Source organism: Embiotoca jacksoni, unplaced genomic scaffold (assembly GCF_022577435.1).
Source record: "Embiotoca jacksoni isolate LCO1_2020_lvr unplaced genomic scaffold, fEmbJac1.0.p SCAF_16, whole genome shotgun sequence".
NCBI classification, from domain to species: domain Eukaryota; kingdom Metazoa; phylum Chordata; class Actinopteri; family Embiotocidae; genus Embiotoca; species Embiotoca jacksoni.
This window is the reverse complement of record NW_027185296.1, coordinates 4849289-4864761: the sequence shown is the minus strand read 5'-3', so window position 1 is coordinate 4864761 and position 15473 is coordinate 4849289. Positions and strand designations below refer to the sequence as shown.

Genomic DNA, 15473 nt, shown 5'->3' with positions numbered 1-15473 from the left:
TTCTTGGCAAATCAACACGACATCTGATCAATACAGCGAGATGTATTGCTTTTGAACTTCAATTCCCAGAAAGCCTTGCTTGGCAAGAAGTAATCGAGACCTCTTCTGACTGACAGCGAGCAGCTGAGTTGAGAAAAGTTCAGCTGACAAGGCTGCAGGATTCTGGTTCATTATTTTGTATACAACTAGTTCATTTGAACGCAAAGGGTCCCTCGGCCGCGCTTCTTTTATGTCCGGCAGCAACAACAACACCCGAGATAGTATCCATGCTAGTTTTTTTTTTTTTTTTTTTGCTAACATCCCTTACCAAGCTAACCGGGACCTAAATCGCGTTTCCTGTGTGAACTTTCAAAATAAAGACGGAGCTTTTAACTGTTTTCTTGAGGCATTTAAAAAAAAAAAAAAAAAAAAAGTACGTTCGTGCTTCGTGGGCTTTTATTTTGAAATCTAAAACCGGAAGTTAAGTAAGTAACGCGTCTGCCTTGAGAGCAGCAGACGGTCGTTAGTCGCTGGGGCACAACAACAGAGGAAGGCGCACGAGCTCTGACCAGATAAAGCCCAGTCGGTTTGAGATCCTGTTTTGAACCATTTACACAAACGGAAACCAACGTCCCTGCGCGAAGAGCCTCCGTCCGTCTCTTGTTTTTTTTTTTTTTGTTTTTTTTTTTGGTGTGTTGTGTGCGCGGCGCCGAGCTCTCGCTTTGTCCTTTTCGCCAGTCGCAGCTCGTCTTGTCGGTGGGTCCGCTGGTATTATTTATTTTCCAACTCGTTGAGGAATATGGCTCAGCATGGACATCATGTAGCCAGTTCCCAAAAAGCACTCATGCTGGAGATGAAAAGTCTCCAGGACGAACCGGTCGAGGGCTTCAAGATAACTTTGGTGGACGAGTCGGACATGTACAACTGGGAAGTGGCGATATTCGGACCTCCTAACACGCACTACGAGGGTGGTTATTTTAAGGTGAGTAGCTAGTGTTAGCTAGCGGTGGATCTATTGTTCTTCAGCGGGTTTAGTTTCGCCGACATTTAAAGGTATAAAGGGTTAAAACATTAAAAAAAACAGCCTCCGTGTAACCGCTCACAACCACCGCAGGTAACAGTTACTAACGTTAACGTGGCTGATCCGCGCTTTACGTTTTCACGTCGCTGCGATAAAACGCAGCTCTTTGTTCAACTTTTAAATGAACTCTTAACTCTGATTTTTCTTTTTTATTTGTTTATTTTTTTTTAAGTTGGTTTTAAGGGGTTGGTTTTTGTAAGGCAGGCTGGTAGACACCGAAACTTTTTTTTTTTTTTTTTTTTTTTTTTGCTGTGGTAAATTTGTCCTACAAAGTCCAGAGTTACTTTTTTTTTATTTTTTTTTTTTTAATGTTAACATGAAACAAAAAAAAGGGCTGTTGGCGTTGCTCCTAAATAACTCATCATCTGGCGAAGTAACGCGATCATTTTCCTTTGTGTTCGTTATTTCAGATCAACAGGGTTCAATAGGCTCTTTGTTTCAGATTTACTCACCCCATCATTTTTTTTATTTTTTTTTTAGAAATGTACATAGACTCAGTCGCAGCTTGGACAACTTCTCGCAAGCTTTTAAATTTGTTTTCTTGCACCACTTCCTCTCCGGGGACTAAATATGTGTTGTGTTTTATGGATGTTGTTCCTGTTTCTGAGTGTTTGTGGCAGGCAGTTTACTCCACTAACTTATTAATGTCTCAACTGTGTTAGTCAAAAGGTATTCTCCAGCGCATAACTCAAAAACTTTTATGGTACCCAGGCTGTGACCCTTTGACCTGTTTATATTACTGGTTGTTGCTGCTGTTTTTGTCCTAAAAGTTGGAGCTACAGTTAGTGACTCACTGAAGTTCACACACCTACAGTGTAAATATACAATAGCCTCGCATTTGTTGGAGTAGCAGATAGTCTACTGTTGTTTTTGCCAAACCTAAGTAGATTGTGGAAAACAATCAACTTCAGAGTTTTCTAAACACTGACGTGATTTTTTTTTTTCCCAAGTCCTGTATTAATGCTTGTGTTCATCCAAAGAGCGCTTTGTCCAGCAAAGTCTAATGAACCCATAGTAGTTGTGCTTTGAAATTGGGCTTAGATGGGTATTTTACTATTCATCAGATAAAAGTTGATATGCCTTTACTCAAGGGGCATAATAGTCCTTTCTTATCGGAAAATAAAACAATAATTTTCTGTCTCTGAGCTCGTTGATTAATCGTTGCTGGAAACGTAATCAAATTCTACTTGTTCTCTTTACAACAGCTTTTTGTCATCATGGGATCATAATGTGAAGTCCAGCGATTGTTGTTTAGACACAACGGCAAAACCATATTGTAATCGGTAACGTCTCCCACTGTGATCACATAATCCAAGATATTATAACATGTCTAATATGTTTCTAAACCATCAGCTCGGCTGTATAATGCTTCCAGTTCTTGAAGTATGTTCATTTTTGATCTTGTTGAAGCCCGTGAACACGAGCGGAGGGCCGCGGCCAGGCTCCCGTAGACGCTGCTCGGTGTATCTGTGTGGGTGCTGTGTACAGGATTCCTTTGTCGGACCAGGAATGCACAGCCTGACTGTGAAATCCACCGCATGGTTGTGACTCATTGTTCTGTGCTCGGTTTCCATCCAACCAGTTTGCCATATTCTAACAAAGAAGGAGTTAAAAAAAAAAAATAGAAAAAAAAAAAAAAGACCACCTTACCCAAACAAACAAGCAGTTATGATGCGTTGCCGTGGCCTGTTCATCTGAAACAGGGAAGATACTGACGTCACACAAAACCTGGCTGAGTCAGGTACGAGTTTCACCTGGGTGTTGCTCTGAGTCGCACCATGACGAACGCGTTATAACTGTAGGCACAGTGGACTGGGACATATTGACATGTCATTCAGACAGTATTAGAAAACTGTCCTGGATCCACAGTGCATACGTGAACACGGTAGCATATTATAATCAATTGACCGTAGACCTGTAGGTTTCACATGCTGCCCTTCACTCACTGTGTCTCTTCTGCTTTGTCATGTAAATAATCCCTGCAGGCTCTGAGCTTCTGATGATTGCTGGCAGAGGACCAGTTTGTCCCATAGACGACTATGGTCCTGGGACATGTAGAAAGCGGAGCAGCTGAGTTGGCTGCTCTCACAGTACAGACTTTCAAAAGACAGAAACTTAACTTTCTGTGTTGTTATTGTACACATTCAGTTTGTGATATTTATTAAGTTTATTTAATTGTACGCATGTTTAATTGGAGCTATAAATATAAAAGAAGAACATTCTAATGTATAATTTCTGAGTATTCTTTTCTATATGTTTTAACTTAATTATAGAAAGACTGTATAGATTATGGACTACTATGATCGACGTAATTATGACCAAAACAATACAACTGTTAGTCCTTTTCTAGTAGGGCTAATGATTTTTTTCCACGACTTTTTAATCCTCCCTCTGTCTGTTCTTCGTTCTTCTCTCTTTTCAAATTTGTTTTTTCTCATAGAAGAGATTTAAGTGTTTGTATGAAATAACACTCGCACTCTACACAGTTAAAAACACTCTACAGCAATAACAGTGATTGTTTTTTGTTTTTTTTACGTGTGGGTCTCCTCACAAATGTATTTGCTGAGGAGCTCCTTGTTTGTGATTTGGATCTCCAGTCTGTCTCTTCAGGAATTTGCATTGTTTGCAAGTGCTTGCAGGTTTATCTGAATTAAATCATCCAGATGGAAGAATAGTCAAAGCTCTTTTTCTGCTTCTAATAATATAATCCAGAAGTGTTGTTATAACCTTGGTTCAGTTCAAGTCACTCCTCAATAAGCCAAAAGTAATTACTGTACTTTCCAAGGACCCCGGCAGTGTCCCTCCCCTAACGGACTCAACCAATAGGCTTTACCTTACATGGCATAAAGTACAGAAATGTATTTTTGTTAGTGTGTTTGAAGCTGTGATTTAGTCTTGCTGCCTATTGCGTCAATAATTAATTGAATATCTACACAAAACTCTTTTAACACCAGCTACACAGACAAAAAAAAAAAAAAACACATCTTTACTTTTGCTGAAACTAAATAGACAAATCACCATTTGGTTCATGTTAAACTCTCAGTTTCTCAGTATTGGAAATGTTTGCATATTTGTACTTTTTATAAATATATTTATTGCATATTGCTGTTACCACCTGTAAAACTTAAAACACCCCTTTCACATTGTTTTGTGTCTCCACGTTTGTTAGGCTATTATCATGTGACTAAAACAACAAGGACAGACATAAAGACTTGTGCAGGTCAACCGACTCCTCCTGGGATCCGTGACTTTGCTTTCTCTGTGACTCCAGAAGGTGTCAGTTCATGTTTGGTGAGATTAGACCTCTTCCTGCTCTGTTTTGTGTCGTGTACGGCAGAAAGAGATTATGAAGTCATCTCCCTACGCCTTGCAGAGAAGTGTAGTACGGTGACACACAGAAGGAATCATGCTGCGTGTGTAGTAACACAGTAATAGTGTTTAGTGGAAGGAGCTGCAAACTGGATGGATGTCCGTATCATCTTTTGTTGCTTGATATTATAACGTAAACTGTGAAATAAAATGCCCTCCATATCTCAGTCAAGTGCGTTTCTCGCCTGACAGACTACGTCTTCACAGCCGATATAAGAAAGAGGGGTGTTGCCTTTTGGTTTTGGCCCGGGCATGTGTGTCTGTTTTAGCTTTCTACAATCAGTTGACAGACACCCAGTCCTGTTGAGCAGCTGACTTTGTATGTGTGCCTGCCTGCCGTCTCGGGTGTATGCTGCATAATTTGTACGGACCCCATGTTAGCCTTGCGGTAGCAGTGGAAGGGAGGGCACAGGCAAGAGGACCCAACCCGGCTGGGCCGGACCGGGCCGGGCCGGGCGGAGCGGAGCTGCCGGAGTCATGTTTCTCCCTCTGGCTGTGTCACAGAAACAAGAGCAGGGCAGAGGGGGAAGAAAAAAAAAGAGGGAATCCTGAAACAGCCAGATGAAGAGCAGGCCGAGCTCTTCCTTGCACTGGTCCCCTTTTGAAAGGAGAGCCTGCAGTGACCAGAGGTGAGACAGTTATAACTGTCCCCTGAAGCCAGTGTGTTCTTTTCCTCTTCCTCTTTCCTCTGTTTGGGCCACTAGTGCGGTAATCATACCTCCCCAAACATGGCTGTGGGCTGCTTGTTTGAAATGTACATGTGGTACGATCACCTAACAATCAGTTTGAAGCAAAACTCAAAGTTTTTAATCCTTTTTCTTTCTCCTCTTTGTCCTCTGGGTGTTTGGAGGGCTGAGATAATGAGGCAGGGGCCTGTTGGGTATGAACATGATAATCTTTGGGACCTGTGTGTGTCTGTGTTGTAGGCTAAGGAATTTCCACTACACAAGGACCTTTTTAGTCTGTGTGTGTGTGTGCGTGTGCGTGTGCGCGTGTGTGTGTGTGTGTGTGTGTGCGCGTGCGTGTGTGTGTGTGTGTGTGTGTGATCTGTAGAGACAGTAAAGGGGTGGACAGGGAGAACAGAATGATTTGTTCTGTTCAGGGTCTTTGCATTGACCTGGTTTACTTCTTGCTGTCATTTTCCACAGGGTGGGCGCGTTCTCCCTCTTATTCCTGTTCTCTCTTCAAGGCAGCATTTTAGGTCACAATCCAACACCGAATTTCATAGAAAGAGGAAACTGATCTTGCGTTCTGTATTCTCGGTAACAAGAGAAGTCTTTCATAAGACTTTCTCTCTCTCTCTCTCTCTCTTTTTTTTTTTTGCATGCTTGGCAGGAAATTGGCTGCACTTCATGTCTGCTGCTCAAATGAGATGTTCAGAATGAGTCACCTTTTGACCATGGACGCTGTTAATTCTGCGCTCGGCCCAATTACGAGGCATGATGTGCATGCCAGCAGTAGCATGTTGGGGCAAATACAAATTTGCTCTTTGGGATGGGCTGAGATCTCTTTGAAGCTGCTGTATGTGACGAGAGAGAGCGAGGGAGCTACAGTAAAGGCTAAAGCTACCGTTGTGCTTAACACATTGATCATTACACCCCGCAAACTGTCTATAATATCTTTTAATACTCACATTTGAGGCACACTGGATTCAGCTGTCAAAAAATACAACCTACTGGAGTTGCAATGGAAGAGATCATATTCATGAAGCAATGGCGGAGGCTCTTTCACAGTTTCCTGCAGAACATCTCGTCCCCGTGCTCCCACGTTGATGGGTTTCCAGTCGACACGAAGCCTCCAGCTCGTCCTTATTGCATCTTGTGCGGCGTTCACAGCGTTGCGCCCCACGTCACAGGAAATGGGAGTTGCCCTTTCAGCCAAAACAACGTCGAAGAGCACCACGCGACAGCAGCAACGGCTTGACTTTTGGCGCGTGATGCCGTGCTTTAAGGGCGGCGGCGGCAAGCATCAACTCGGCCTAATAAATCAGAACGTACTAAGGACAGGAAAACCGATAAAGATCGATAAAATGATCTCTGGAAACTCAAAAGAGAAAGCTGATACGGGCCCTCTGAGACCGCGCTGCATCGGCGTCGCTCTTCTTCCACCTCCCTTCTTGTGTTTCTTCTTTTCTTGTCTGCTTGGTGCTGATGAGATGGGAGACAAGCTGCTCACAGCTGCAGAGCAAATGAGCCAACCAAGCAGCCCGTCTGTGTTAAGGCCAACTCCACTTCTTTAGATTAGATTAGATTAGATTAGATTAGACTTTATTAATCCCACGGTGGGGAAAATGTAGTCGTCACAGCAGCATGTACACGGTATGAACAAATTTACAAATACGCATATCCGTCTGTCCATCCTCTCCTCCATCTCTTGATGGACAGTCTGCTGTCACCCGGGCAGGTCGGGTGCTTCCATCCTCCTGATTATTCATCTATAGCTGGAGCTGCTAACATGTTACAGCAGGAGAACAGTTTCAAGCCTCCTTTTAAGCTGCATTGGGAAATTGCGCTCTTACCGTCTTACGGGGATCAATGCTCGTGCTTTACCCTTAATGCATATCTATTCAACTTTATTTATATGGCGCCATTTGACAACACAGGTTATTTCATGGCACTTAACACATTAACGTCCTTACAGCAAGACTTTACAATAGTATACAGAGAAACACAACAATTCAACAATTCCCACATAAGCTAGGAGGGAAAAAAAACCTCCTCTTTAAGGGAGAAAAACCTCCAACAGAGGGAAGAAAAAACTCCCTCTTAACAGGAAGAAACCTCCGACAGAACCAGGCTCAGGGGTGGGCTCCACCCTCCTGCAGGATTGTGATGAATGAGGCTGTTTTACGGCTGATGTTGATGCACAGGCCTCCCGGCAACAAGCTGAAAAGTGAGATATGGGATTCATTTTTATTCAGATATTTACAATTAAACAATTTGTCTACTTATTGAGAGGCAGAGGATTTTCCTGAGTTATTCTGATTAATACTCCACAGCTCGAGTATAACTTTTCTTGCACGTCTGATCACCTTTTGGTATCCAACGTATCTACAAAAAATAAACAAACAGATTTAGATGAAGATCGTTGGACAAATTGCTCTTTGCCAACAGTGGCGAGATACATTTTGATTGTGCTATTAGTTTATTTATTGTTTTTTTATTATCCAAAGACATCCAGGACTTAAGCAGCTTTTTAAAGAGTTTTTGATTCACAAAACTTTTATTTATTGTTTTGGAAAATCAAACGGAAAAATGTAACCCTTTAACCACTGAAATTTAAGCTTAATATTAATCCGCATGCCCTCTCGTTCTTTTTTGCAACATTTGAAATTGGACCAAATGTTTTCTGAAAGTAATGCCTAACGATGAGAGCGAGTGTGATTTATTTAAAACATCCTCCGTAGCTGTCGGTTCATTTAGTGGGCGGTGGACGTGAAGCGGAAGGAGTTGCGGCCGGAGAGCCAATTTTCCCAAATATACGAGCCGAGAGGATCCAGCGGGTAGATATGATCTTAACGCTTACATTGTTGTGGAAGAAAACCCAAGCACTCACTGTTGCTGCGTAGCTTCCCACCACCCTCCCCCACCCTCCCCCACCCCGTGGCTGGCTGCTATGTGTTGCAATGCTGCCAGCCTGTAATGTGTATACTGTTGGCTTGAACCCTGCACTCTGACGGGCCGCCAGCTTTCTGGCAGAGGCCGTCAAACCAGGGGATTTAGTGGTTTTTTTGTGGGTTTTTTTTTTGTTTTGTGTTGTTTTTTTCTTTCTTCCTTCCTGTTCTCTCAAGACTGTGTCAGTGTTTCCTCTCCGCTCTGGTTTTATACGCTTGGAACAGGTTTGTTCTGTTGGTTACGAGTCAGGATCGCTTTATATAGAACCACAAATGCTGATTTGATCTTATAATGTAGGTCAGGACATACTGACACGCAGCTCAATGACAACAGAGCCTTGAATCCAGGAGATTCTGTGACTAATAGCAGGTCGCAGTTTTACTGTTTTTTCGCTGATAGACGTGTTTGTTGCATAAACTCTGGTTAAGTTATGCAATGCAGTCAAAGAGGGCTAAAAGCTTAAAATATTATATAGAGGCCAACCCCTTTTATTCCAAGTGAAATCCCCCTTTCCTCCTCCTCCTCCACCACCACCACCTCCCTGCTCCCATGCAGCCGAGTCCCGCCCCCGCTCGTCAGTTCTCTGTGGTGAGGACCAGCTGACCATGCCGAATCAGCAAATATATGTGTGTATGTGTGTGTGTGTGTGTGCGTGCGTGCGTGCCTGCCTGCCTGCGTGTGTGTGTGTGTGTGTGTGTCTGTGTATCTGTGTCTGTCTGTGTGTCTGTCTGTCTGTGTGTGTGTGTGTGTGTGTGTGACAGGAGGGATCAGCCGAAGGTTTCATGCTATTAATCAGTCCAGTCGGTGTGTGTGTGCTCCGTCCCCGTCCCTGTCTCTCCCATGGCACGCCTTGTGGAAAGGGAGGAGGGGTCTTCTACACATAGGATTTACACTGTGTGTGTGTGTGTGTGTGTGTGTGTGTGTGTGTGTGTGTGTGTGTGTGTGTGTGTGTGTGTGGGAGGGAGGGGGGGGGTGTTTCAGTGTGAGGACATATAATAGCAGAGCATGGGTGTGAGTAGTGGATTGTCTTGGGTTGCAGTGACAGCTGGAGAGGACAAACACAATGTCTTTACACCACCAACCAACCTCCACCCCGCCACGGCCACCGGTGTTTCTCTGAGCTCCACGCTCTCTGCAGCTGAATGCACTGCGGGCCTCCATCCCTCCCTTCCTCCACACCATATTACATTACACCGTCATTAGCTGCTCCATGCTCAGCCACCTCAGTCGGGTCTGCAGTGACTCTACAGCTTCTATTTATAGGTTTCTCTCAATCACTAATGAAGCTGATCAGAACGATTGTGGAGATCTTCATTCTGCTTGTTGACACCAGTGCTGCAAATACAGGTCTTTGTTCAGCTTCCAGAATGAAGTCCTCTTCCTTGCCAGCTGTGTGTGTGTACGTGTGTGCGTGTGTGTGTGTGTGTGTACGTACGTGTGTGTGTGCGTGTGTACGTGTGTACGTGTGTACGTACGTGTGTGTGTGTACGTGTGTGCGTGTGTGTGTGTGTGTGTACGTACGTGTGTGTGTGCGTGTGTACGTGTGTACGTACGTGTGTGTGTGTACGTATGTGTGTGTGTGTGTGTGTGTGTGTGTGTGTGTGTGAAGACTACGTTAAGTGAGAGTGAGGACAGGATTCAGATTGAGGTCAGGGCAAACGTTTGGGTTTGACATTTCCTTGCGATGGTTAAGCAGGTTGACAACGCATTAATTCTTTGAACGTCCCGACAGCCACGCAGACACGTTCCCGTGTGTGTCAGTAGTTTAAGCAGCCACGTACGTGGATCCTCTACGCACTTTCAGAAAATGACACCAAGAGTGGGTTTAAATTAAATGCGTCTGCCTCGCTGCTGCTGGAGGAATCAGATCGTCGTCGTTGGTCTAACAGGTTCCCAAACAGCCATACTTTTAAGCGAAGTAGTTACGGCTTTTCTGTAGGTGAAGAAGAAGAAGAAGAAGAAGAAGAAGAAGAAGAAGAAGAAGCGTGCCACGTTGCTGATGCACGTCTTCTCTCGCCCCCAGGCTCGCATCAAGTTTCCTGTCGACTACCCGTACTCCCCACCGGCTTTCCGTTTCCTCACCAAAATGTGGCACCCCAACATCTATGAGGTGAGTTTGAAACAGTGCGTCAGAAAACATGTAGTATGTAACAGAAACATTACACGACTCCACGTCCAAGTTTATGTGTATTTTTTTTTTTTTTTTTTTTTTTAAGTTTAAAAGTTTTTATTTGTTCAGGACAAACTGTGAAAGTATCCCAGCCTTATATTTAGATTTTAAGTGTAACTTGCGTGTTGGTGCGTCCTGTAGAACGGGGATGTTTGTATCTCTATCCTGCATCCACCGGTGGACGACCCACAGAGCGGCGAGTTGCCTTCAGAGAGGTGGAACCCGACGCAGAACGTCAGGTACTCGCCGGCTGCTTCTTTTTCCCTCTCTCTCTTCTTTCGTTGCTCACTCTTTGTTTTTGTTTTTTTGTTTTTTTTACTTTGACCTGATTAAAACACCAAACTTTTTCCATTCTTGGCAATGATTGGACTGTGCAGGCTTTAGTCCCTTTTTCATTAGATGTCACATAACTGATGTATTTCTGATGTGTCCACATCCCCCCCCCCCACACACACCCCCCTACTTGTTTCATTGTCCGCCAATCAGCACAGACGAACGGCTTCACGTGGCATCATAAAATAAAATAAGCATTACCAGACTCACATTTATCAGTTTATAACTCCTGACTGAAAGGTTTTAGTTTAAATTGCTGCTGTCCAAGCAGTAAGTTGTTGGACTGATGGATTTACCAGCTTGTGTTATGACAGTCAGCCCTTCAGATATTTACTTGACACATTCATATGTCCAACCCCTGCAGCGTTCCCATTCTCCCCCTGTCTCCTTAAGCTTTCCCTTTTTTTTTTTTTTTTTAATGCATCATACACAAACTCTGATAACTGAATGTAAGTGTATCCACAATAATGGGCCCTCTGCTGCCCCGCAGCTGATTATCACAAAAGCAGAAACGGTCCCACGTTGTGGCCCAAAGGAGAGAGACGAGCTGGTGGGAGATCACACGCCATGAAAACAAGACAGTCGTTCGGCGGCGGGGGGGGGGGGGGGGGGGCTTTTTCTCAACTGCCAAACCAACGTGCTGCCGTTGAAATGCATCAAACATGATGTCTAATTCGCGCTCCTGTTATTTCAGATATTTACGCGACAAAGATTGAATTGTTCCATCCTGCCAGATTTTCTCTATTCTCTGTTTCTCCTCAGCTCAGACTGAATCTCTCACAGCTGAGAAGAAGTGTGCCTTCAGTAATGGGGCCTCTGCAGCCCTCCAGCATTACATATTACAAGGGCCTCATATTTTCCCAAGAGGACAGCAGTACAAGATGTACTTCATTACACCCTCTATGTGATCAATCTCTTGTTCAGTCCTACTCATTTATTTATTCATGTAAAAAATAATGAGTAGCACTATTGTCTGTTAATGTCTCTAATGAGCAGCTTGAATGAATGGATGTTCAGGGGTGTAACCTTCACCCCCCCCCCCCCCACCACCCCCCAGTGTCTCTCTTTTTGTCCATGTGACTCTCCTTCTGTCTCTGTTCACGTCTTTGTCCCGCACTCTCAATGTTTCTTGTCTCATCTTACCTTCCTCCTTGCTTCTCGACGCCCACGCTTCTCCTCATCCTGTATTGCTTTCCTCTATTTTAATCCCTCTCCTTCTTTTTCCCCTCGTCTGTCGGCCTCCCCTCTCAGGACCATCCTGCTCAGTGTGATCTCTCTGCTGAATGAACCCAACACATTTTCCCCAGCCAACGTGGACGCGTCCGTCATGTACCGCAAGTGGAGGGACAGCAAGGGCAAGGACAGAGAGTACATCGAGATCATCAGGTACCAGGAGCAAAAAAAACACACGCACACACACACACACACACACACACACACACACACACACACACGCACAGCATTCTTCACACTTCAAACAGACACTTGTCAGGCCAGCAGGGACTTGGAGTACCATCACTAAAGGTTTTGTTTTCCTTTTCATGTCACAGGAAGCAGGTGCTGGCTACCAAAGCTGACGCAGAGCGGGACGGCGTCAAGGTTCCCGTGACGTTGGACGAGTACTGCGTCCGCACCCAAGTCCCGCCCACAGACGACGGCTCCAACCTCTTGTACGACGACTACTATGATGACGAGGAGCTCGAGGACGACGACGACGAGGACGAGAACGAAGACTGTTGCTATGACGAGGACGACTCGGGCACGGAGGACTCCTGACCTTGCCTCCCTGTGACGTCACCCACCGCCACCTCCCTCGACCCCTGACCAGTTCTTGTTCTCACACACACACACACACACAAATACACACACACAAATACACACCTCCCTCTTCTGTCGTGGACTGAACTTTAAATGCCCCCCCTGCGCCCCCCCTCCGAGTCCTCACTTTCCCCTCGCCCCTCTGTCAATCTTCTGTCACATGTGCAGTCACAGCACGCACACTAAAACCTGATGCATTGAAGAAAAGAAAGTTGTTTTTATTTTGTTTCTGACATGTTTACTTTGGTTTTTATCATTTGTCTAAGTCGAGGTTACACACACACACACACACACACACACACACACACACACACACACACACACAGAGCACTAGAACTTGCATTAATACTTTGAGATTTGACTTCCTGCTTCTGTTCATCAGCACTGATAACTGAAAATGAATTCCCCAAAAATGACCTATTTCTTCCACCATCTTTGAGCGTAACAAAGCTCTCGTAATCGCCAGGTTTCTATTTTTTTTTTTTTTTTTTTTTTTTTTTTTATAAACGTGGCTGAAGAGTAGTGGCGCCTTTTTGTGATCTCATCCACAGGCTGGAATGTAACGTCACAGATCAGATCAGTGTCAAGCAGGAAGAGAGCGTTTTCAAAGGAAGCTAATTTAGGCAAATTGGCAAACTGTGTGCATGTGTGTTTCAAAAAGCTGAGTCATTTCCGCCTCTGAGCCGGGTGCGTGTGTGCGTGCGTGCGTGCGTGCGTGAGACCTCCTGTTAGCGGGCCGTTTGAAGCCCTGCCATGCTTCACCTCTGACCTTTCAAGCCCCCGGGGGCCCGTGCTGCTCCAAACAGGGAAGTCAAAAAGCCGTTCACACTCCCTTGTGCCTTCCCTCACTCCTCGATATCCCAGATCCGAATGACTGACGGGGGCCGACCGGAGAAAGCAAAACCCCTGCCAGCCGCTCGCGCGGCGGCGGCGGAGGGAGATATTCAGGCTCAGAGTGTCCCCGCCTTCACGTCTCAGGTGGGGACACCGCACCGCGCAAACAGCGCCGTCCTGACGGCGCAAGTTTCGACTTTTTTTTTTTTTATTATTATTATTATTTTTTTTTTATTCATAGCAGCACCTGTCAGATGTGTTCGGGGTGCGAGTGAGAAAGGTAAGATTCAACAGCTGAACTAAAGAATAGAATGGAGATCAGAATCCCGCAAACGTCCTCGGCCGACTGCCACGCAGCCTTCACCGTACAAGCACGTGCTCCCGGTGGCCCGGGTGCATTAAGAAACAGCTCGCTGAGCCCGCTGCTGCTCGTGAAATCCAATGTACTGTATTTACAACAACAACAACAAAAAAACAACCTATGCAGTCAGTGCTTGAACTTACTTAAATATGCAGTGCTTTAAACGTGGCAGTGAAGCTGAGCCTTGCGACGGTCTTGACCTGAACTCCAGCTCGAGTTTCACAAACCGGCTGCGTTGTCTGAGGGCTCTGGAGCGACTGCGTCCTCGGTCGGAGGAGGACACGTCGTCTGTCTTTTGTGCTTGTTGGTGGTTTGTGACTCGAACTCCAGAGTAGCACAAGTCTCCACGGCTCGCCCCCTAGCGGTGGCTGTGTGAATAAGCTCACCCCCCCCCCCCCCCCTCCTCCTCCTCTCCCCTCCACCACCACTCCTGATCCTGAAACGCTAAACTGGGGCTGCAGCCATCTTGACTCACCTGAATCAATGAGGCCCGTTACCTCAGAGGAGATCAGGTAGCAGCGCTGAGGGATTCGGAGGAATGAAAATGGTGTGGTGAATATATAGACTTGATGGAGGGGGTTTGTTTTCAGCCTGCCTTCTCCTAACTGCCAGGCGTGATCTGTCGCACACTCAAAAAGACACATTACAACCACCCAACAGTATTTCCAATGAAATTGTTACTGTCATAATGTTTCCGTTGTGCGTGCGTGTGCGTGCGTGTGTGTGTGAATATTTGCTGATCGTTTTTAAGATGTGCTGAAAAGCGTGGAGAAGAAGCGCAAAAGGGGGAAGGTACTGGGACAGGGTTTATCTTTGAGCATGACCAGGAGAATGTGGTTCTTCACTCGCATGCTGTTATGATGTGTTTGTGGTTTTAGATCTGCTGCAGGGGTTGGGATTATGTCCAAGATAAAAAAAAAAAAAAATTAATAAAAATAAGGTCCTCTAACAAAATTTTATCTAAAACTGTTGCATTGTTGAATGGGCTGAGGTTGTTTTTTTTGTTTTTTTTGGGCTTCTTTTCTGTTATGATGTAATATTTTTATTTCCAAATTGTGGTGTGAGCTGCAATGTCTTCTATCTTGTATGTATTAAGAATATTGACTTGATTGTTAAAAAAAAAAAGAAAAAAAAAAGAAAAGAAAAAACAGGGTCGTTCGTGGAGAAACGAATAAACTAATGTACCAACCGATGACACGCGAATTAACACGGCAGAAAAGTTGTACAGAACCAAATTGACACGCCGCACAGAAATAGGATCTAAACATGAATGCTCCACAATGAGTTTTAAAGCCTCAATAATTGACGAATTTCTGTTACATGTCCAATGATTGAAACCCACCCCTCCACCCCACCCTCCCCCGCTTTGATGTTTGGAAGAATGGGATTTCATTTATTTTGTCAGACTACTGTTTTATCGTCTTTCCTCCCCACTCGCAGCCCCAGTTCTCTGAGCTCTGATTGGTGGCAGCATCACTGAGGGAAAAACCCAGCAGTTTAGAAAACGGCAAGAACCTCAGGAAAAAAAACAACAACAACAACAACAACCAACAAACAAATCCTTTTTCGGACCGAGTGAACCTGATCCCGGAGAGTCTCGCTTTTTGGCTTCAAAGGACTGTTTACAATCTCTACCTTGATATGCACATGTGGATATTTTGACGATCACTTGATGTTTTTTTTTTTTTTTCTTGTTTATATTTTCTTTTTTTCTTATGGTTTGTAAATCTATTTAAAATCTGAAATAAAGCTCTTTATTAGATGTCGGCTTAATTTTTTTTTTTTTTAAACCTAGATTTGAACATGTAGTCTGTTTGAGATTTAATGGTCTTACTGGCTTCTACCTTTTCTGTGTTCTCTTCCAGACACTGAAATGCCATGAATGAATGAAACTCAGGGTTAGCTCTGAGAGGT

The 15473-nt window shown here is 44.6% G+C and overlaps 1 protein-coding gene across 1 annotated transcript; it reads left to right on the top strand.

Annotated features, from left to right (window-relative positions):
* Positions 1-510: 510 nt before the first annotated feature.
* On the top strand, positions 511-15321 carry cdc34a (cell division cycle 34 homolog (S. cerevisiae) a). The gene is made up of 5 exons (XM_069150389.1): positions 511-961; positions 10067-10153; positions 10355-10452; positions 11798-11932; positions 12097-15321. Exons 1-5 carry the CDS (start codon positions 779-781, stop codon positions 12320-12322), a joined length of 729 nt encoding a protein of 242 aa, XP_069006490.1. The 5' UTR covers positions 511-778; the 3' UTR covers positions 12323-15321.
* The last annotated feature ends 152 nt before the right edge of the window (positions 15322-15473 follow it).